The 22,983-nt window shown below is 51.2% G+C and overlaps 1 protein-coding gene across 1 annotated transcript; it reads left to right on the top strand.

The window, feature by feature from the left end:
- Positions 1–1,474: 1,474 nt before the first annotated feature.
- Positions 1,475–20,005, top strand: ADAMTS8 (ADAM metallopeptidase with thrombospondin type 1 motif 8). The gene is made up of 9 exons (XM_038161320.1): positions 1,475–2,271; positions 9,378–9,617; positions 10,148–10,280; positions 11,137–11,304; positions 11,919–12,217; positions 13,666–13,849; positions 14,163–14,335; positions 14,772–14,947; positions 16,342–20,005. The coding sequence occupies exons 1-9, from the start codon at positions 1,612–1,614 to the stop codon at positions 17,072–17,074; spliced, it is 2,766 nt and encodes a 921-aa protein (XP_038017248.1). The 5' UTR covers positions 1,475–1,611; the 3' UTR covers positions 17,075–20,005.
- Positions 20,006–22,983: the final 2,978 nt, after the last annotated feature.

The following is a 22,983-nucleotide window of genomic DNA, read 5'->3' as shown; positions in this document are numbered from 1 at the left end:
TAAGAGGAGATAATAATAGAGAGGGGGATGTAAATACATCCTGGAGTAAAAGGAGAGCAGCCCTTTACCCCACTCCTCATTACTCAGCACTGGCCAGACTCTGGTTTCCCAAGAATCCTGAGGTGCCAAACACAGCTTGGCTCTTTCAATTCTTTCAAATATTAGGCTGAGGGGGAAAAAAACCAAGCGTGGAGGAGCTGGTCCTTGGGCTGGCACACCCAGCAAGGCTAAAGGAGCAGAGCCCGAGCCCTGAGCGTGGGCTACTCCCTGGAGGAGGTTTAACAGGATGGCTCCACCACCCCCAAACTGCTGCAAGGACGTCCCAGGATGTTCCAGTGCCGCACAAAGGGCGCTCCAGAGGCCAGGAATTTCATGAACTAATGGAGAAGGAGGGCTTAAGAGGAAAGAAGGAGTAATATATACGTAGTGATTTCCCTTCCTCCGTGACAGCCGGTTGTTCCCTCTTTCTGAGTGGGTTCCCAGCCAGGGACAGAATGTTTCTGCCCATCTCCTGGTGCTTGCCACGCTGAGCACACAGCAGCTACCTGGATTTACAGCCTGAGACTTTTATATTGCTGCAGGGTTTTTCCTCGCTGCAAGGGAATCCAGTTGGGAATTCAAACTCAGTCTGAAACGGGGTGAATGAAGGGTTTGTAAATGAAGTCACACAACACACACACAGAGAAACAAACAAAGAGCAACAGGAGGAGCCGGCTGCATTGTATTATTCTCATAGGTATTTTCCACAAGTCTGATTTAGCCGGTTGTCTTATTCCAGCTGGAGGAAACCCCATGTGGATCCAGCTGTTGGTTCAGAGCATGGAAACTCCTTGTACGTGTGTCCTGTTGGAGTTTTCCCTGGGGCCCAAAGCCCTCTCTGTCCCTGGCTAGGGGAAGGACATGGGAACCTCCCGGGGCACCTTCTGAAACGAGATGCTCTCCAGCTGGCATGGGCCCGGTGCTTTCCAGCTGGGAAGGGATGCTGCGAATCAGCCCTCTGGAGTAAACCCTTCCGTGGTGGTGGAGGGGGAACTGTGCCAGCCCCTCTCCCGGGGGCTGGACCCCCAGAGCCTGGGAAGGATCAGACCCGTGCGGGCAGCGCTGGGGCTGAACAAGGGGTTAATACTGGGAGAGCAACAGGCTGGAGTTGACACTTGCAGGCAGGCGGGGCTGCCGGCGCCTGATTGGCCTCAAATCGTATCCAAAAGTGGGTTGGGGTTTTTGGGGTTTTTTTTTATTAGGTTTTTTCCCTTTTTTTTTTTTTTTTTTTCTTCTTGTCTGCTTCTTCGTCTTCTCCTTTTTTTATTTTTTTCTTTCTTTTTTTTTTTTTTTTTCTTTCCCTGGTTTGGGGGGATATTTTTTGAAATTTTTTTTCCCCTTTTTTTTTTTTGGTCGCGTTTTTTTCTTTTTTTTTCTCTCTCTCTCTTTCACTTCTCCTCCTCCCCCAGGCTCCGGCTGGCAGGGGAGGGGAGTGGGGAGAACAGCGAGAGATCAAAAATAAACCTCTTATGTCAAAGCCGGGGGGAGAAAGTATAAATACAGCGGGCTCGGCGGCCGGCGCGGAGGCTGCGGGGGAAGAGCCCGGGGGGTGCGGGGCCGTGCCGTGCCGGGATGGGGCGGCGGGCGCTGCTGGGCGGCCGGGCCCCGCTCCACCTCCACCTGCTGCTGCTGTGCCACGCCTGGGCGCTGCCGCCGCCGCGGGACGCGCAGCCCGTGCTGCCCGCCCGCCTGCCCGCGCCCCCGGGGCAGCTGGCGCTGCGCCTGGCCGCCTTCGGCCGCGCCGTGGTCCTGCGCCTCCGCCCCGACGCCGCGTTCCTGGCCCCCCGCCTCCGCCTCCAGCGCCTGGGCGGCCGCCGCCCGCCGCCGCCGCCGCCGCGCCGCGGCTGCTTCTACGCGGGCGCCGTCGAGGGCAGCCCCGACGCGCCCGCCGTGCTCAGCAGCTGCGGCGGCGGCCTCCGAGCCGCGTTCCTGCTGGACGGGGCGGCCTACGAGCTGCAGCCGCTGGGGCCGGCCGCGCCCGGGCCGCCCTGGGGCCGCCTGCACCGCCTGAGGCGCCGCGCGGCCCCGCCGGGAGCGCGCCCCGGCCCCGACACCGACACCGACACTGGCCCCGGCACCGACACCGACACTGGCCCCGACACCGGCCCCGGCACCGACACCGGCCCCGAGCGGCCCCGCAGGGCCCCGCGCTTCGTGTCGCAGGCCCGCTACGTGGAGACGCTGCTGGTGGCTGACGCGTCCATGGTGCGCTTCTACGGGGAGGACGTGGAGGTAAGGGCTGGCTGTCCGCCGTCCCCCTGCCCGCAGCCTGCTGTCCGCGCTTGTGCCGCTCCTGCCTCTCCATCCTCCCGTCCCCTGCTGTCCCCGGCCCGGCCGCCTCTCCGCCTCCTCCCCGCGCCGCTCCTGCGCTCCCGCTGCCTGTCTGTAGCCTTCATCCCTCCCTGCACACGCAGCCCTTCATCCCGCTCTGTCCTGCCCCATCCCCGCTGCCTCTCCTCCTCCTCCTCCAGCCCTTCTGGCTGTCCGTCCCCTCCTGTCGCCCCGGGCCTCCCGATGCCCCCGGTCCCGGGACACCGGGGACAGCTTCGGGCGAGCGAGGGACTCGGTGCTCCCCTTGTCTCGCTGTGTGCGGGCTGCCAGTCCCCGGGGCAGAGCTGCGGCGTTGATCTGTGCGGCTCGCTCAGAGTTTGGGAGCCTTTCCCAGACCCAGCGAGCCTGTCTCTGCACACACGGGCACTGCGGTGTCCCTTCAGCCCGGTGTCCCCAAAGGTGGGGACAGGGCGGGTCAGTGCTGCGAGGGGAGAGCCGCGCTGCCAAGCAATGGCCTGAGCTCCCTTCCGAGTGGAGCCGGGGCCAGACAGCGGATGAAGCCGGGCTGCGGCATGCACAGTCCCGCTCCGGAGCCACCTGCTAGCTGAGCAGACGGATGAACAGCCCTCCCCTTCCCCTCAGCCACCAGCCAGGAGTTCTCACCCTCCCTAAACACTCTCTGCGGAGACCCTGCCCCGACCAGGCTTTTGGGGAGACCCCAGGAGCCGAGACCGAGGTGCCTCAGCCCCCCACACCCCTCTCCAGGGCTGCCCATGTGCCTCGTTCATCAGCACCGGGTCATTTTTCAAAGCTAGCTCCCCACCCCTACCCTGCAGGGATGGGCGCTCCAAATTCAGGTTTGCGCCTGAATTTGGAGCTGAAGTGCTCTGAGGTCTTTGCGAGGGATAATTGTGCATTGAAGTTGCTCCTTCTCGGGTTGTTTGGGCTGGGAGAAGAGTCCTTGGAGCTGTAGCTCAGCAGGGAGCGGTTGGGAAGCTGAAACCAGGGGCTGCCCTTTGGCAGCCTGGCTTTGCCACTTCTACCGGCTTTATCCTTCCCCTGGGGGCTTCTCTGCTCCTAACAAAGCAGTGTTTTAATTCCAGCCCTGCTCAGGACCTTGGCAAATGCTAAACCTTGGGGCTTCAGCTGATTTCAGCTGCACAGCATCACTCTGGTTTTGCCCTTTGCTTGGTTTTGCCACCCAGCCAGGCTGGCAGGAGCAGATAGCAGGGGGTCAGTGAGTGAGGGGTGATGCACTTGGAGGTACCCCGAGTGCTCACAGGGCTCAGAAGAGAGTTTGAAGTGGAGTCAGCAGTATTTTTAAGCAACAGACTTATAAACGGTGGTGGGAATTATGCTCCCCACAGTGTGAAGTTGGTCTCTGATTTCCCAAGAGGGCAGAAAAAATAATACAGTGAACCTTCTGTACCCAGCTGGGCACCTGATGGCTTGAAAGCAACACCCAAGGGTGTCTGCATTGCTAGAAACAAGGTGATTTATTTGGACAGGGAGAAATCCTGATGGTGCCCAGCTTGAGCTGGAGAAAAAGCAGCAGCCCTCTGGGTAAATCTGTGAAGGCAGCAGGAGAGGAAACGGCACCTACACATGCCCAAGGGGCTGGAACACGAGCACCCTGCCCTGGTTTGGCTGCCCCAGCCCTGGGCTGGGTGATGCTGCCTGCTTGGCTCCCATTTTACATCATTTCCTCAGCCCCTAGAGCAACATCTTCACATCAGCTCTCAGGGAGGGCAAGGAAACCTTCAAAGATCTTGTTGTGCATGAATAGAGTAATAGCATATTGAAATATTTGTGAGAAAACTTCCACCAGCTCTGGTGTAGCAGCTAAAAAAACAACAACCAAAAAACCACCTGCTGTGTTTCTGTGTCTTTTGTTCTCTGGAACAAGCATGCAGGGAGCAGCAGAGCAATCTTGCTTCCCCCTAAATACCTTTCTTGTGGGGTGAAAAAAGCAGTGTCAAGTGCTGGTGAGATCTAGGAGAGATGCCCAAGGAGTAGAAATGTTGAGTCAGAACAAACCATATTTATATAATGACTTTTCTTCCCGTAACCACACTTTAATTACCAAATATTTATTAAAGGTCACCAGCATTGTTTGTATTCCCAGTTATTTTCTTGCATAAGTTGTAACAGCTCGAGCAGAAGAGTCACCCCAAGATGCACTCAAGTGTTGAGAGTTATAATCAATGCCATGCTTGTGGTGGGAAAATGCTGCTCATGATTTATTTCCCATCAATTTGAGCATTATAACTCAGCTGTTAACCTAATTTAGACAACAAGAGCCTATTCTACCTCCATCAATACCTTTATGTAAACCAGGAGGGAATGGTGAAGTGAGAGCAGAACTAGACCTGAAATTTGGGGGTTTAATCATTGTTTGGGCTTGATGATTGCAGGGGTTGGGGTATTTGGGGGGGCATCAGCAGCAGGACAGTGCTGGGCAGTAAATCCTGGGGGATGTGGCAGAGTTCAACCTGCAGGGACTGGGAAGAGCCCTCTGATGTAGGGATGTCCAGGCTGGACATGGGAACTTCTGCATTTTTCTTGCAGAGGATCCCGAGTGCTTGAAAACAAAGGCACTGTGAGCATCACTCACAGAGTGAAGTGGGGTTTTGAGCAGGGGAGCTGAGGCAGGGGACAGGGCTAATCCTGCCTATGTGCAGGAGGGCTGAGCACCTGCAGCTGGGCTGCACTTGTGAGGATGCTCTGCGTGGCTGGGGAACGTTTGCCAGGACACCTAAAGCACCAGGCAGCTCCAAAACCCAGCTGCAGCATCCCCAGCCAGTTGGCAGCCAGATGGGATTCCTGTGGTGGGATTTCTCCAGTCTCTTGGGTGCAGATGAGACACATTTCCAGGCTTTCCTCCGCAAGCACAATGGCTGTGATCCCCTTTCCCTCCTCCTCTCTGAGTGAGGAATCTGCCCTTCCTGACTCCCAGAAATCCCAGGACCACAGCAGAATCAGATCAGTCTGGAAAAGCTGGGATTCCTTGCTGACTTCTGTGTTTTTCCAGGCAGATTGATGAGGTTTTAGGAGCGCTGTTGTAAACCCCTCCCTTTCAGACCAGGCAGGAGTGCAGGGCATGGGGCATTGCCAGGGTCCTGCTGCCAGCTCTCCCACTCCCACATGGACTGGAGGTAAATCCAAAGCCAGGGCTCTCCCACTCCCACATGGACTGGAGGTAAATCCAAAGCCAGGGCTTTCCCACTCCCACATGGACTGGAGGTAAATCCAAAGCCAGGGCTCTCCCATTGCCACATGGACTGGAGGTAAATTCAAAGCCACCCTGGAGCTCCAGGTCCCCTCGTGTCTGGCTCTTAGCCTTGCTTTAGGGTATTTTGCAGTGTGAGTGGGTAAATTCACTTAATCCCTTGAGAAAAGAAGCCAGCCCCTCCTAAGCCCATCCCAAAGGCAACTGGAGTGGGATTAAAGGGGATCTTTGCAGAGGGGATGCAGCCTGATGCTGCCATCCACCAGCTTTTCTTCTGGGATTTGTCCTTTGGGGGTGACCCAGAGCCTCTGTGGGGCAGAGGCTGGAGGAGCAGGCAGCCTCCCTAAATGTTCCTCTGGCTGGGGCTCTCCCCTCACACCAGGATATTCAACAGCTGCTGCGTTTCAGGGCTTCACAGTGAAATGTGCTGGCTCCCACTGAAGCAGCTCCATGCTGACTCCCAAAGTGGGATGCTCTCAGGATGGGGTTTTACTCCATCTCTGTCTCTGCAGAGGTAGGGACAGTCTGGATGTGCCTCAGTTTCCCCTGCCCCGAGCAGGGGTAATTGCTGCTTTTGTGGTTCAGCCCCAAGTATCCAGCAAAGAGGGGAAGAGAAGGGGGGAGAATCATGTGGCAAACAGAGCAGGGATGGGCAGGCAGGAGGGCAGCCTGGCACACCAGCACGCCGGCAAGGTGTGCCCCTCTCCCCTGGCTTGCCCCCCATTGCCCTTGGCTGCCTGACACATTTTTGTGAGGGAATTCTTGGCCCACAGGAGCCTGGCAGGGCAGCCAGCAGCCCCCGGGCACCCCAGCCAGGCAGGGAGCTCCCAGGTGGAGCCCTGGGGGAAAGGACAACCTGAGATGTTTTTACCAGCAGATTTTTAAAAGCTGGGCAGCCTGGGTTTGCTCCCTTCCATCTGCCTGTGCTCCAGAATCTCAGCATTTCTTTCTTCTTTTCCCCCTCTGCAGAAATGCTGGTGTTGAGGGAGAAAGCAGGGAAAAAACCCAACCAAATCCAGCCAACAAGCAATCCTGCACCCCCAGGCCAGGCTCCCACGTTGGGGAGCATGCTGGGGGGAGGCAGGTTGTCCTGGGGTGCTCCCTGCTGTCCCTCTGTCCTGGATGGGTCCAGCAGCATTAAATCATTCTGTGCATACCACAATAATAGTGTCTGGGTAAGAGCAGTTGCGCCCATCAAAATAATAATAATTCAAAATAAATGCCAGGCTTCAGGTTCTGAGTGGTTCCCATGAAAGGGAATGCAAGCAGAGACTGTGCAAGAGCCTGCATCAGAGAACTCAGTCCTTCAGTGAGGGTGAATACAACCACTTCAGGTCCCCTTGCTCTGATGTGTGTTTATTTTTCCTGTCCCTCTGCCTGTGCTGTTTGCTGCTGCAGGGCTCCTGGCAGTGCCTGGCTCAGGGCAGGGCTCTCCCAGGCACAGTGATGCTGTGGCAGGAGGATCCCAGAGCTGCTGTGTGGCAGACAGTCATCCATCCTCATTTTTAGGGGGAATTTGATGTTGAGAGCAGAGGGAGCCCAGGATTGCAGCTGGGGGTAAAACGGGTAGGAGGTTTTTGGGGCTTCACCCTCCACAGTGCCTTGACATAAATGCAGTGCATGGGGGACTGAAGGGATGCTCCACGACCCTCTCTGGTTCACACTGTGTCCTCTCCCCAGAGCAGTGAGAGGCTGCTTTTCCAGCTGTGTTTACCAGACATCCTGCCAGATCTCCCAGGATGCTGGTTGGAAATGGCACGGAAGCTCCTTGTGCCTGCAGGGCTGCAGTGCCTGGCAAGAAGGCAGAAACCGGTGTGTTTGCAGCCCTGGGCTCCTCAAACCCAGCCCAAAACACTGCCCTGATCCCAATCCCCGCATCCTCAGCCTCGGTGCTGGGAAGGAAACCCTGGAGAAGGCAGCATTCCCTCCTGGGGGATGGTCGAGCCAGAGATGGTTTACAAAGGCAGAGGGAGGATGGGACCAGCAGGTTCAGCCCTTCCCCAGCCACTTGTTGGCCAAAAGCACTCAGCTGGCCTCTCCTGAGCCCCCAGGATCCATAATTTGCTTTTGGCCACGGCTTCAAGCCCTTGGCTAAGCCAAGGCAGTGCAGGTGGATTGCTGCTCTCCCCAGAGCAGTCGGGGTCCATCTGAAACCCAACCCATTCCTGCATGGGCCAGGGATGGGTATAAATAGACACCAGATGGTGGAACAAGTGGATTTGACCTTTTAATCTGTGCTAAATAGCTGTTTGTTCGGTTTGCTTTCCATCTTCCCTTTCCAGACACGGGGAAGGTGGACAGATGTTTTCCAAGTCCCTCTGCTCCTACTGCTGAAAGAGGTTTTTGGCTGGATGTACCCCTGAGGATGTGAGGGCTGGTGTGCTGGGGGATTTGTGGTATGAACTGAGATCTCCCAGGTCAGATCTACTGCTATGGACAGAAACCTCTAATGGGTTAGGAAAGGATGCAGATTTATTCCCTTGGAAATGAGGGATGATCCCAGGATGAGCAGCTCCAGCACAGAGCATCCTTCTAGATCTTCAGGGGCCTGATTTTAAGAAGGCTTTGTGATATTTTTAGCAAGGTTCCCAATGGACTTTCCCCACAGGGTGAACAATTCCCCCAAGTTTCGTGGAGCAACCCCTTGTGGGGATCTCACCTCAGTTTCTTGTCTCTGCGGTGACTTCTCCGTGACATGAGTTGCATGGATGTGAGTCATGGCGTGGAGATCTGGCCAGTCTAAATAAACCCGTCTATTCCCTGCTCCCAGCAGCCTTGCTGGGGCCTGCCCTTGGATAATGAGCCGGGGAGGACTTGGGATATGTCTTGTTGAAACAAAACATCTGTTTACGTGGAGCTGCCAGTGGCAGGATAAAATGTGGCAGAATAATTTAAAATAGCCACAAGTGCCCTGGGCAAGTGGCTCTTGGTGCAGCAAATATGCTGTATCTCACTCAACATCTCCCTCATTTGCTGAGAAAACAGCATTTTGTGTCCCAGAAAATGGCATTGTCCTGGCAGTACCGTGATGGATGAGCACACGGAGTCAGCTTTGCTGAGGAAATGTATTTCGGGTGAAACTTGGCTATCAGAGAGGGCTCCCATCGAGTCCTTCCACTTTAATTAGGCTCTGAATCGAGACCGCAGGGTGTAATTTGTCTGGGGAGCAGAGAAGCCACTTTCTCTTTCCCAATCCCATATTGTGTAATAGCTGCATTTTTTACTCCTGACTCGGGGCGTGAGCAGTGCCAAGCAGAGGAGGAATTTTGATGCTCTGATAAGATGTTTACATCAGCCTAAACATTGCTGGCGCTTTTGACATATTAAGTAATCCCTGGTCATCACCAGGCAGGGGATGCTGCTGGGCAAAGTCTTGGCTGTCAAAGTGTTTTAGTCCCAGTTTGTCTCCAAGGACGCTGGGTTCAAGCCCTGGGACCAGCACAGACAGAAGTTTTACTGGGTGGTTTTGCTCCAGCAAGGTGTGTGTGAGTTGGTTCCTGCCCTGGGGCAGCGAGGCCAGCGTTAATGCTTTGGGAATATGCAGAGAACTCTCCAGAATGCTGAGGTTTTCCTCGAGGAATTTCTTCCAGAGGGATTTCTAGGTGCAAAGGGTTCATGGGAGAGGAGGCGCAGGGTTTGCAGAAGGGGATGCAGGGCTTGTCCACCAGCACAAGGTGTAAAGCATCACATACAGGAAAGGCAGCACTGAGTCCATCAGCCCATAGTCCGGATGTGATGGGCTTCATCAATGAGGCTGATTCTTTCTTTCCAAACAAAAACAATTGCCCCGTAGCAGAGTTTTTACCCAGGCTCTGCCTGCCCATCTCTTCCCCCACAGAACCACGTCCTGACCCTGATGTCCATGGCAGCTCACATCTACAAGCATCCCAGCCTGAGGAACTCCATCAGCCTGGTGGTGGTGAAGGTGCTGGTGGTGGAGGAGGCAGCAGCAGGGCCCGAGGTGTCCGACAACGGTGGGCTCACCCTGCGCAACTTCTGCAGCTGGCAGCAAAGGTTCAACCCCCCGAGCGACCGGCACCCAGAGCACTACGACACTGCCATCCTCCTCACCAGACAGGTCAGCAGCCCGGGGGGTGCAGAAAGGAAGGGGCTCAGGGCATCCCTGGAGGGGCAGAAGGGGATTGATCGTGGAGGTGGATGCCCCACTGTGCAAAGAATGCAGCAAAGCAGTTGGGGGGGTTCATTTGGGGTGCAGACGAGGCTGGCTTGTACTGAACATTAATTCGGCTATGGATAAGAAATCCAGCCCAGTGCCATAAACCAGCCTCTGGGCTGACTGACAGAGGTCTCAGCCAATATCAGCTCCCCTAAAATACAAGCATTTGACTGGTTCAGGGTCTAGGGGGTGTAGAGATTAGACCAATGGCTGTTTAGAGCTGGGAGCTTTGAACTGCCTTGAAGAGCAAGTCCAAGCAATAAAACAGGCTGTTTGGCTGATGAACAGCCGAGGTCTGTCCTGTGTTCCATCTCAGACACGTGAACATCAAGTCGTATCTCAGACCAGCAGTGGGTTGCTCACAGAGATGTTGGGGCTGACCATGGGGCTCCCTCCCCCTGCTGACCTCTCCCCCTGCCTGGCACTAACAGGACTTCTGTGGCCACCAAAGCTGTGACACGCTGGGCGTGGCGGATATCGGCACCATGTGCGACCGCAACAAGAGCTGCTCCGTGATCGAGGACGAGGGCCTGCAGGCAGCCTACACCCTGGCTCATGAACTGGGTAACACTGGGTCCCTTCCCAAGGGGAAGCCTGCTTCTTCCACTCCTGCTGCTGGGAGGGGTCGTGGCACAGCCCAGCACCAGCATCTCCTGGCTGGGGATCACCCACTGAGCCTTGGGGAGCTTCTGGCACTGACAAAAGGTGGTTTGCACCAGCAGAAACACTAAGAAGTGCCCAAATTGGTGTAAATTGGTGCATTTGCACCAGTTCAGGAAGCATTTATTCACTGGAAAGGTTGTTGAGCATTGGAAGGGGCTGCCCAGGGAGGTGGTGAAGTTCCCGTCCCTCAGGTTGTTCAAGAAATGCCTGGACATGGCACTCAGTGCTCTGGGTTGGGTGACAAGGAGGGGATCAGTCACAGGCTGGACTTGAGGATCCTGGAGGTCTTTTTCAACCCTAGCAATTCTATGATTTACCTGTTGTGATGAGCTCAAGCATGGCATCAAGCACGTCTCTGCCTTGGTTTGCCATTCCTGCACTGACTAATTTTTGCCCAGAGATGTGGCTGCCCCATCCCTGGGAATATTCAAGGTCAGGTTGGATGGGCCATGGAGCAGCCTGGTCTAGTGGAAGGTGTTCATGTCGATGACAGGGGGTGGAATGAGGTGAGCCTTAATTCCTTCCGACTCAAACCGTTCTGAGTTTCTAAAAATTTGGGCTGCTTTGCCCTGCACACAGCAGGCTGTACCACTGAGATAGACCAAGCAGGGTTTTTATTCCTTCTGATTTGTGGAAGCAAATAGCTTTGGCAGACATGGGAGCTGCTTGATACCTTACAGATGGTCCCACACACCATCTGCTGAGGAGCAGGGGCTGGGCTGGGGAGCTCAGCTGTGCCATACCCTCTGCTCCCCAGGCCACGTGCTCAGCATGCCCCACGACGACTCCAAGAACTGCGAGCGGCTCTTCGGGCCCCTTGGCGAGCACCACGTGATGGCCCCGCTCTTCATCCAGCTGAACAAGAGCCAGCCCTGGTCCCCTTGCAGTGCCATGTACCTCACCGAGTTCCTGGATGGAGGCCATGGTAAGGCTCCAGTCTGTCCTATTTGCAGGGTTCCCAGACAAAGGAAGGAATGATGACTCTGACTCCATGTTCTCAGAAGGCTGATTTATTATTTTATGATACTATGTTATATTAAAGAATACTATACTATGCTATACTAAAAAATACTGAAGGGATATTTACAGAAGGCTAAAAGATAATAATGAAAACTTGTGACTCTCTCCAGAGCCTCGACAGCTTGGCCATACTTGGCCAGTGAGTCAAAACACTCACACCAGAAACCAATGAAACAATCACCTGTGGGTAAACAATTTACAAACACATTCCAAAGGAGCAAAACACAGGAGAAGCAAATGAGATAATTATTGTTTTCCTTTTTCTCTGAGGCTTCTCGGCTTCCCAGGAGAAGAAGAAGGGATTTTTCCAGAAAATATGACTGTGACACCAGTCAGCTACAGCATCTCTCCAAACAGCCTTTCCTTAGCTCAAGCTCTTTGCCATGCCTGGAGGGGGTGTGGGGTGAAGGGGGAGTTGAACCAGACCGTGGACAGAGGTGTGGGGTGCCCTGCTTGGTGCAGTCAGTGGCACCCAGCCCTGAGAGCTCCATCTCCAGCCTAACTCTGAGCCTTGCCCAGGTGACTGCCTGCTGGATGCCCCGGCCGAGGCCGTGTCCCTGCCTGCCGAGCTGCCCGGCCAGAGAGCCCTGTACAGCCTGGACCAGCAGTGCCAGCAGATCTTTGGCAAGGACTTCCAGCACTGCCCCAACACCACGGAGGAGGACATTTGTGCCCAGCTGTGGTGCAGGACGGGCAGTGGGGAGCCCCTCTGCCACACCAAGAATGGCAGCTTGCCATGGGCTGATGGAACCCCCTGCAAAGCCGAGGGGCTGTGCTGGGACGGGCGCTGTGTGCAGCAGGATGCCCTGAAACCCCAGGTAAGGGGACACCCGGGAATGGTGGTGTCCGGGTGCACTCCTGGTGCCCACCAAAGCCTCCCTCTCACTCCCTTCCACAGCTGGACAGGGAAGTTTCATGAGTTGAGATAAAGACTGAGAAATTACTCACCAGTCACCATCACAGACAAAACAAGCTCAAGTTAGAGATGTTAATTGGATTTATTAGTAACAAAATCAGAATAATGAGAAGTAAAATAAAACCTTAAAAACACTTTTCCCCCACACCTCCCTCCTTCCCAGTTCTCCCTTCTGTCTCCAGTGGTGCAGGGAGAAAAGGAATAGAGGTTGTGGTCGGCTTATCATGGGTTGTTCTTGCTGCTGCTCAGGGAGGGGAGTCAGAGTCCTTCCCCTGCTCCAGTGTGGGATCCCTCCCATGGGAGACAATTCTCCACAAATTTCTCCATGAGTCCTTCCCATGGAGACGTTCTCCTCAAACTGCTGCAGCATGGGTCACTCTTCCACGGGGCCAGTCCTTCCAGGACAGGCTGCTCCACTGTGGGTGTTCCACAGGCTCCCACGTCCCTCCAGCATGGGTTCCTCTCTCCACAGGACCCTGCACCAGCTCAGGTTTCCCACAGGGTCACAGCCTCTTTCAGACATTCCCCTGCTCTGGCCTGGGTTCCTTCACGGGCTGCAGGGGCAAAGCTGCCTCACAGTGGTCTTCCCCACAGAATTTTGGGGGAATCTCAGCTCTGATACCTCCTCCTGCACTGCCCTGGGTGTCTGCAGAGCTGTTCCTCTTACATTCTCACTTCTCTCTTCTCTGCCTGATAACTTTTTTTCTTCTTCCGAAATACATTATCCACAAGGTCAACACCATCTCTGCTGGGCTCAGCCTTGGCCAGGGGTGGGTCCATCCTGGAGCTGGCGTTGGCTCTGCTGGACACAGGGGGAGCTTCTGGCAGCTGCTCACAGAAGCCACCCCTGTATCCCCCCCACAAACCCCATACAGCTGGGCTGGGGCTTGACCCTTTGGGATTTCCAAATCTCTGACACCACCCCCGCCAGGTCTTTGACTGGTTTTGGATTGGGCTGATTCATTTTTGGATGTCTCTCCTTCGTTAATATTTATTACTGGCAAGTCCAGCTCTTAGACAAAAGTCTGCTACTGGGCGTGGGCTGATCTGAACCAAAACAAGCAGTGCAGATCTGCAATTAAATCATGCCTTTTTGCCCTGCTGGGGAAATTAGCAGCAGTTTCAGAGTCAGTCAGCAAAGCAGTCAAAGCCCAGCTTAACTTGAAGGATGCAGACAGAGCGGTGGAAGTCAGTACTAACTTTGTGTGAAGTACGTGCCAAAGCCTGGATCCCGCATCAGGGCTGGGGGAGATTCTAGCATTGCTCCAGCCCTGAGCTCGCCCTGGGAGGGAGCAGCTGGGCATGGGCAGGCTCAGGGATGGGCTCAGCAGTTCTCCTGGCCTCTTGCAGCCCGCGCTGGACGGCGGCTGGGGCCCCTGGAGCGCGTGGGGCTCCTGCTCGCGGAGCTGCGGGGGAGGCATCCAGTTCTCGCACCGCCACTGCGACAGCCCCCGGCCCCGGCACGGCGGCAGCTACTGCCAGGGCCAGAGAGCCAAGTACCAGTCCTGCCACACCCAGGAGTGCCCGCCCGACGGTAAGGATGGCAATGCCCGAGTGCCCGCTCAGCTCCCGCGCCTGCTGCTCCGGAATGCCTTACAGGGATTGCTCTGCTCTCCCTTGGATGTTCATATCTGGGGGGAGCAACAGCTTCCTGCCAGGGGCTGTGACCTTCTGTGGCTGATGGAAGGAGTGTGGGATCCCTCCTTCATGACATTCCTCCTGTGCTTGCACCCTCACCGCATGCTCTCCCTGTCCTTAGCTCACTCCCACAGCTTTGTGATGGCCAGGGACAGCAGCTCCTGCCAGCTTCCCATGGATTTTGGGCCACGTTTCACCTTTCCTTTCAGGAAAAAGCTTTCGGGAGCAGCAGTGTGAGAAGTACAACAGCTACAACTTCACTGACCTGGAAGGGAATCACTTGGAGTGGGTTCCTAAGTACGCCGGAGTGTCCCCCCGAGACAGATGCAAACTCTTCTGCCGAGCCCGAGGGAGGAGCGAATTCAAAGTCTTTGAGGCCAAAGTAAGATTCCTGGAGATGGGAATCTCCAAAGTAAAATTCCTGGTGATGGGAGTCATCAAAGTGAGATTCCTGGAGATGGGAATCTCCAAAGATTCCTGGAGATGGGAGTCACCAAAGTGAGATTCCTGGAGATGGGAATCTCCAAAGTAAAATTCCTGGTGATGGGAGTCATCAAAGTGAGATTCCTGGAGATGGGAATCTCCAAAGATTCCTGGAGATGGGAGTCACCAAAGTGAGATTCCTGGAGATGGGAATCTCCAGAGTAAGACCCCTGGAGATGGGAATCTCCAAAGATAGATTCCTGGTGATGGGAATCTCCAAAGATAGGCTCTTGGAGATGGGAATCTCCAAAGAAAAATTCCTGGAGATGGGAACCACTCCTGTTTGCCTATGTCAGAACTATGCCCTAGTTCCTGCTCTGCATGCCCTTTCCCAGGTGATCGATGGCACGCTGTGTGGCCCAGAGACCCTGTCCATCTGCGTGCACGGGCAGTGCGTCAAGGCTGGCTGTGATCACGTCCTTGGCTCCTCCAAGAAGCTGGACAAGTGCGGGGTGTGCGGTGGCAATGGCTCCACGTGCAGGAAGATATCCGGCTCGCTCAACAGATCCAAGTGAGGCTCCAGGGAGAAGGTTCTGCAGGGATGGGCTGTGGGAGAAACACCAGCATCCTCTCTCATTCCCCTTTTTCTATCACTGAAGTTGTGGGCTAGGAGTATGTTAGGATCCAAGCCAGCATCCTCAGCTGGCTGGCATTGCCAGAGCCTGGGCTCCTCCCCAGACTCCGGGACTTAAGCTCAGTTTATTTTGGGGCAGAAGTATACAAGCCAAGTAGAGCTTATTTCCTAAAATAATAACTGATGTGACGGGCTCGGTACACCACTGCAAATAAATCTGCTGCTCCGAGTTAACAAAACGCATTTCACACCAGTGCAGTGAGTTGGACACATCTTCAAGGGCTGATTGTGATATAAATGTTCAATAACCTTTCCCTGGGCTTGGGGTGAATTTGAGTGCTGGGACAAGGGCACTGGGGCAGTCACTTCCCTCACCCAACAGATTTGGGAATTCTGCTTTGCCAGAGAGCAGAATTTAGGGCTTTTGTTGGAAAACCGTCCAGTTCCATGCAGCGAGGTGACTCACACAGTCAAATTAGATTTCCTAAATGGTTTCCTTCCAGGGAACAGCTGAAATGGGGCTTCCACTCTCCTATGAGTTGTTTGTGGTTGACTAAATGGAGATTAGCACAGGAGCTGCGGCCAAGAAGAGATCCCATTAAGATCAGGGTGAGAGAGCCAGGGTGACGGAGAGCAGAGTTTGACTCAAAGGCTTTTTTATAAAGTACTTTGAACCTAATTACTGACCGCAGCATCCACCATGGGGATCCGTGGAAAATGATCCTGTGCTGGCCCCGCAGTGTGAGTCACAGTGCCGAGGGCTCAAGTGAAACCTTCCACGTGCTGTCCTGGGAGCCGTGGTGCTCCAGGGATGGGCTTTGGCTGGCTCTGCAGGAAAACGTTTCCCTGGCATGGGAATGTCCTGTGGATCCTCCAATGGGATTACTTCTGCATTGTAGTGGTAGCTGCAAAACCTTTCAAAAAGTGAGCTGAGAGTGCAGAGACTCCCTCCTATTCTGTTGTTCTACATCTATATCTGTACCTACATCTAAATTGTCTCTGTCAATAGGTGATGTCGCCCTTCAGCATCACCAGTGACAGGTTTTCAATCCCAAACACTTCACCATTTCTAAATAATAGGGAGCAAGGGGATTTCCCACCTAGGCTGGTAATCACAGGGCTGTTCATTTGATTGCATCACTATTTTCATATGTAATACAGAGAAATCTTCCAGCTGAGCTCACATCTAGAACATCTGCAGCATTTCTAACTCTTGAGTGCTCGGGGTTACAGAGGGATGGCTTCAGAGCCAGGATCCTGACTGCTGTCGCTTACATGAGTGTGCTCTTAGTAAGCCTTGCAGAATAACCGTGTCCCTTTGCCCCGTGCAGATACGGCTACAATGACATTGTCACCATCCCCGCCGGAGCCACCAACATCGACATCAAACAGCGCAGCCACCGAGGGGTCCGGCACGACGGCAATTACCTGGCCCTGAAGACCCTTGAGGGCAAGTACCTGCTCAATGGAGACTTTGCCATCTCAGCCATGGAGCAGGACATCCTCATTAAGGGCACCATCCTGAAGTACAGCGGCTCCATGACCACTCTGGAGAGGCTGCAGAGCTTCCGACAGCTCCCAGAGCCCCTGACCGTGCAGCTGCTGACGATTGCCAGCGAGGTCTTCCCACCAAAAGTCAAGTACACCTTCTTCATCCCCAAGGACGTCCCTTTCAGCAAGCAGAAGGGCAAAGAGAAGAAGTCGGTCAACGTCATCCGACCGATGCTGACGTCCCAGTGGGTGCTGGGGGACTGGTCCGAGTGCTCCAAGACGTGTGGCTCCGGCTGGCAGCGGCGGACGGTGGATTGCCGGGACGTGGAGGGTCAAACCTCCTCTGCCTGCAACAGATCCCTCAAGCCTGAGGACATCAAGCCCTGTGGGGACGTGCCCTGCCCTCTCTGGCGCCTGGGTCCCTGGTCCCCCTGCTCCCAAACGTGTGGCGAGGGCGTGCGGACGCGCAGCGCCTCCTGCATTGACTACGCCGGCAAAATCACCGCCCCCGAGAAATGCAGCTCGCCGGGGCCAGCGCCGGCCAGCGCCGCCTGTGTGCTGCGGCAGTGCTGAGCCCGCCGGCCGCTCGCAGGCAGGGGTGCCACGGGACACTGGGGCAGGACAGCAAGGGCGCCGTGGGCTCGCTCGCCAGTGCTTCGTCCCCACCGCATCGATGTCTACCTCAGAGGGGAGGATAACGGCAGCAAAACGGGGAGGAATCGCTTCTCTTCCTTTCTTTCTTCCTTTTCTTTCTGGCTGGCTGCTCGCAGGCAAGTTGTAATTCAAGGGAAAAATAAGCAGATCTGTAGGGTGTTTCCAAAGAGCTGGATGTGGTTGCAGATTGCTTTTGTAAGGTTTGCTGGGGTTTGGCACTGGTGAAAACGGGGAGCCTGGTTTTGCTGTCTCCCCATCCCAGCTGCAGGTCAAGCAGGCCCAGGGTGGATGTCTTTGCTGATGAAAGTGGGGTGTCTTCACAAAAGGCATGGAATGGGTTGCCACCCCCTCCCTGCAGCAGCATGGGTGTCCTTGAGCATGAAGAGTGTTTTATCAGCTCTGGGTTTCGCTTGGGAGATAAGTTGCTTGTGTGAATGGGAGAAGGAGTAAGCTGAGAGCCAGATCCTAGCATGAATCAGGCAGGAGGACAGGTGAGAGGTGGTTTCTGCTGGATTTATAATCTACAAGGCAACAAACCTCTGTCTCCAAACACCCCCAGCATCTGTGGTTATTCTTACAGCTGTTACCCCACACCTCTGTTTCCCCAGCTATAAAACCAAGGCTTAATTACACCTGATCTGTCTTACAGGGCTACTGTGAGGATTAATTAATTCCTTATTCTGCAGTGCTCTGACTGTGAAATGCCTATTGTGATGGCCTCTGGAGCAGGCACTCTGGTGTGCCAGCGTTTCCTTTCCCATCCTTGGCTTTCAGTCCCCTGTGGGCTCATTTTTTCAGCTCTGCTGTAATTTTGGAGATCATTCACTAGCCTGGTTTGCAGCAGGGATGAGCCCAGGATCTGTAGGTCGTGCCAGAGGTGACCAGTGCTGCTCTTCACCTCTGCTTTCCTGGGATATTTGAGAATGCTCAGATCTGGTGCCAGCTCCAGCCTTGCTTGAGCAGGTCTCAGTCCAGAACCAAGCCTGGCAGGGCTGGAGCTGCTCTTTCCCAGTGGGAAGCAGCCCCAGCCCAGCTGCTGCCTGGCCCCAGCGCAGATGGCTGTTCAGACCCTGAACTTTACCCTTTCCAAAGCAATTGCTGGCCATGTGCTGGCAGCAGCCTGTGCCTGGGGAGCAGGGATGGAATGTGGAAAGATTTTGCTATTGCTGGATGAGCAATTCAGTATCTCCAGGCTCCTCTCATACCCTGCCTTGGCTTCCTTTTTGGCAGCAAAATGTTGAATTTCCAGTGGGATCTGCCTTTTTCTCATAGGAAGGGGAGGAGGGCTGGAATTTTTGATGTTTCAGAGTCCCCATTCACATTCATGGAGCAAATCCTTTTCCTCATCCCTTTTGCCTGAGCAAGCCAAGCTCGTGTGAGACCCTTTCCTGGCTGTCCAGACAGGTTTGGAATGGGATAGTGAGATGAGCTGCTCCTCTGAAGACAGCAACCTCACTATTTACCTGAAAACATGAAATATTCCTGTTTTATCTCCCATACATGATTTGTTTCATAACCACAGGAGCTACAGCCCGGGATTGAGGGTATTGAGTGCTTGGTTCCTTTATTTTTATTTTTTTTTTCTTTAGGAAAGGGAAAAAAACCTGAAGGCCAGCTGCAGAGTTTGGATGCAGAGCTGTTTGGGCTGTGGTACAGACCTACCTTTGGGCAATGTTCTACATCTGCTAATTAATCTCCAGGAATTTAAGTTCTAACAAATAGCTGGATGCTCGAGTCATGTAGCCTTGCAGGGTTATTTTCTTTTTCCCCTCTGAGTCTGCAAGGGTTTTAAACTCAAAGCCAGCATGTGTTTCCTCTCCAGTGTCAGCACCAGCATTTAGGATGGGTCAGGAACATCAGTCTGAGGCAGTGCCAAGGAAAATGTCTGTATTTATCACACGGGATGATGTGTGCATGCCAAGGGGCTTTTCCAGGTTTTTGTAATCACCGTGTGGCTGCTTCGCTGGAGCTTCCTCGATGTAAAAACTCCTTGTTCAGGGCAGATCCTGCTGCTTTTCCAGCGAGGAGGAAGGTGGGGATCCCCCAGGATGGGGGGATCAGAGGCAGTGATGCTCTCTTGAGGTGTGGGTGATGCTAAGTGGAATTCCTGCCCCAGGCTTCTGTAAAAACAAGTAGCCTTTATGCTGATTTAAGTCAAAGAGGTTTTATATATTAGGCTATATATATATGTTTGTATATATATATGTTTCCCTTCAGTGAAGGATTGTAGCAATGTACTGAGCCTCTTGTGTTAGGTATTTATTACAAATTTCTGTTTGGTTTTGTACAGTAGCTGTCTGGAAAGGAGAAAAAAAATAAATAAGGAGGAAAAAAGAGATTTTAAAAGACTGTGTTTTACCATGCTGCTCCCACATCCCCTCTCTGGAAGCTGCAGGGAGCTCGGGGAAGGGATGTCTTTGCTCATTGTTTATCCACTCTGGTGTCTGACTGGTGTTTCCCTCCTCCCTGGTGTACCAGCCAAGCTGTGTAAGCGTAACAAACCCAACCAAAATTAAGCTTTGGAATTCATCTTAAGAAGAGGGGAGAAAATACAATTTTCTTATTTTTAGCCTGTTGTTTGTACTTGTTTTTAATTTTGAAAACAGTCTGTTTGTGGCTCTGCCTTTGCCCCTCAATAAAGGACTTCCTGCCTTTTATCTCTTTGCGTTTGTCTTTATTTGCACTTTTCTCAGGACTACTGTTATCTGCACCCCAGAGAGATTTTAAATCTCTCTTTTCTGTGTCTTGTTGGTAATAAATGGTTCACTCAGTTTTAAGACGCTGAACCAAAATATGACACGAGAGAATAGATAAAACCCACAGAAATTCAGAAAAAACTCTGAAGCGATGCCTTATGAGTACCTACATCTTCTCTCTACATATATAGTATGTCTGTATATATTATATAATTATATTATTATAGATAATATTGTATAGTATAATGTAATATATTATGCTATGCTATATTATAGACACTATATTATACTGTAGTATTGATAATCTACTATATTAGAATATAGTTTATAATATATTATAGATAATATACTATATGTTACTATGATAATATAGAGCCAAATGGTATGAACCATATATGATGTATATAATATATATGAACCATTATAGAGCCATATAATATATTGTGTGTATGATGTATACATACATCATATGTATTATATATGCATAATATACCTGTTAGACACATAATATCACAGAACTCTAACTGTATTATATATCTATATATACATCATCTATTAAATATATACATGTTGTATATCTACATAGAATTCTATTTTATATATTAATATATTCTGTCTATATATTCTACACAGAATCCTATTCATCCATGGTAATATACTTATTATATATGTCATACGTGTTACATTATACATTATATGTCATATATATTACATATACATAATATATACATATATATACATAGTGTATATATACACACATAATATATTAATATACATACATAATATATGCATATATACTATCATTAATTTTATAACTTACAATATACAATAATTATAATTAATGTTTATATTCTAGATAATATATATGTATATAGATGATGGATATATATTATATATACATAATGTATATTGTACACACAGAATATAGCCATAATACAGACACAGTGCACCTGCACACAGACACAGAATAGAAATGTGTTCACGCGTGCAGATAACTCTGCTCTTTACCAGGACAGGCAGCCTCAGCAGCACTGCGCCGGGGGGATCCTGACCCTTCACTGACCTGTGGGGATCCTGACCCTTCACTGACCTGTGGGGATCCTGACCCTTCACTGACCTGTGGGGATCCTGACCCTTCACTGACCTGTGGGGCAGCCGCCGGCGCTGGAATTCGCTGCCCCCGGGCTGCGCGGCTCCCTGAGACCCTGGAGGGCTGCATGGTTTATGGCGGTGGGAATGTTGGAGCCACCTTGCTGCAATCGGCCTGCACTCATTACAGGGCAGTTCTGCATGCCTGCCAGCTGTCCTGGGTGAAAGCACACCCTGATGGCTGCTTCATTTTCTAGATATGATATGATATGATATGATATGATATGATATGATATGATATGATATGATATGATATGATATGATATGATATGATATTTCATTATATTCATTATATTTATTATGTTACATTATATTATAATTATATTCACAGTTACTATAATTTCTAGTATAACCATTATATTATACCATTATTATAATACTTTATATATTATATAATATATATTATATATATATTATATATAATATATAATTATACATCATTATAATCTACAATATATATACAAAATTTTACATATACATATATATCATACCATATTATATTGTATTATAATTCTATTCACAGTTACTGTTATTTCTAGTATAACCATTATATTATACCATTATTATAATATACAATACATATACATTATACATTATATAATCTATATTTACATATATATTATATATATTATAATATACATATATATAATTATACATTATTATACAATATATATACAAAATTTTACATATATATATAGAATATAATATATAATATTATATTCTATTATACTATATTAATTATATATATTATATTATATTATATTATATTATATTATATTATATTATATTATATTATACTATATTTATTAAATTGTATTATAATTATATTCACAGTTACTATTATTTGTAGCATAATCATTATATTATACCATTATTATAACATAAAATACATGTACATTATACATTATTAAATATATAATATATATTTTACATATACATATTGTATATCTAATTATACATTATTATAATATACAATATATATACAAAATTTTACAATACATACATTTATACGTAGACAATATTTTATTATTCTAAGGCTCCACGTTGCATCATCATTGTCTGTAAATTGGGGGTTCCCTGCCCCGCTGCAGCCGGGTGCTGATGCTGCAGGGGCTGCGTGTCCCCCCCACCACGGCTGGGGCAGCAGGGGACGCGTCCCCACCTTGATGGGCACAGCCACTGCGGCCACGCTGTCCCCAGCCAGGTGTGACATCTGTCGTAATACGACACGAAAAGACGACACGGACACTGCTGCTCTCCAGGTGAACAAAAAAGGGACCTTTATTTTCTGACTCCAACATTTATAGTTTTCTAAAAGTGACAGTGGATTGGAGGGTGACAGTGCCACCTCTCCAATGACACTGAACAGACCAAGAGTCCATCAATTCTCTCCTCCTCCATGAAAGAATGCAAAACATAAGTTGTTTACAGAACTGTGTGTGAGAAAATTCGTTACAAGAATGCAAACATCAGAAGGCTTAGCAAAGTCTTAGAAAATCAAGGTGACAGACATCCACTCCAGGTGCCTTCCCCTGGCTCAGGACAGGCCCTGGCTTGCAGCTCTTAAGGTGACAGCCTGCCCGGGCTTTTCCCCCACATTTTCTCTTCCTTGTTTTGTTGCCATCGCTGGGTCTGAGTTGAACGATTCCAAACAATGCCACAAGGCTTTGGGATATTACCAGGTAGGGGAAAAGTCCTTAATTAAGGATATCAGTGTAAACATCATAATTTAACTTTAAAAAAAAATAGTGGGATAAGAAAATACCTGTGGGGTAAGAAATAAACCTTAGGGGAACATTTCTTACACTGTGTCCATGACAGTACCACAGAGACAGTGGGGACCAGCAGGCACAGATGGATCTCTGCAGTCCCACCAGGGGAAATCACTGGGGTCAACCCATGGCTGAGCCTCCCCAGCCTGTGCTGCCCACAATGCTGCTCCCCCATCAGGGTAATTATATTTTATGGGCACATTTCCTTTGG

This window comes from Motacilla alba, chromosome 24 (assembly GCF_015832195.1).
Source record: "Motacilla alba alba isolate MOTALB_02 chromosome 24, Motacilla_alba_V1.0_pri, whole genome shotgun sequence".
In the NCBI taxonomy this organism is placed as follows: Eukaryota; Metazoa; Chordata; class Aves; order Passeriformes; family Motacillidae; genus Motacilla; species Motacilla alba.
Note: the sequence above shows the minus strand (reverse complement) of the source record. Positions and strands in the feature narration are given on the sequence as shown.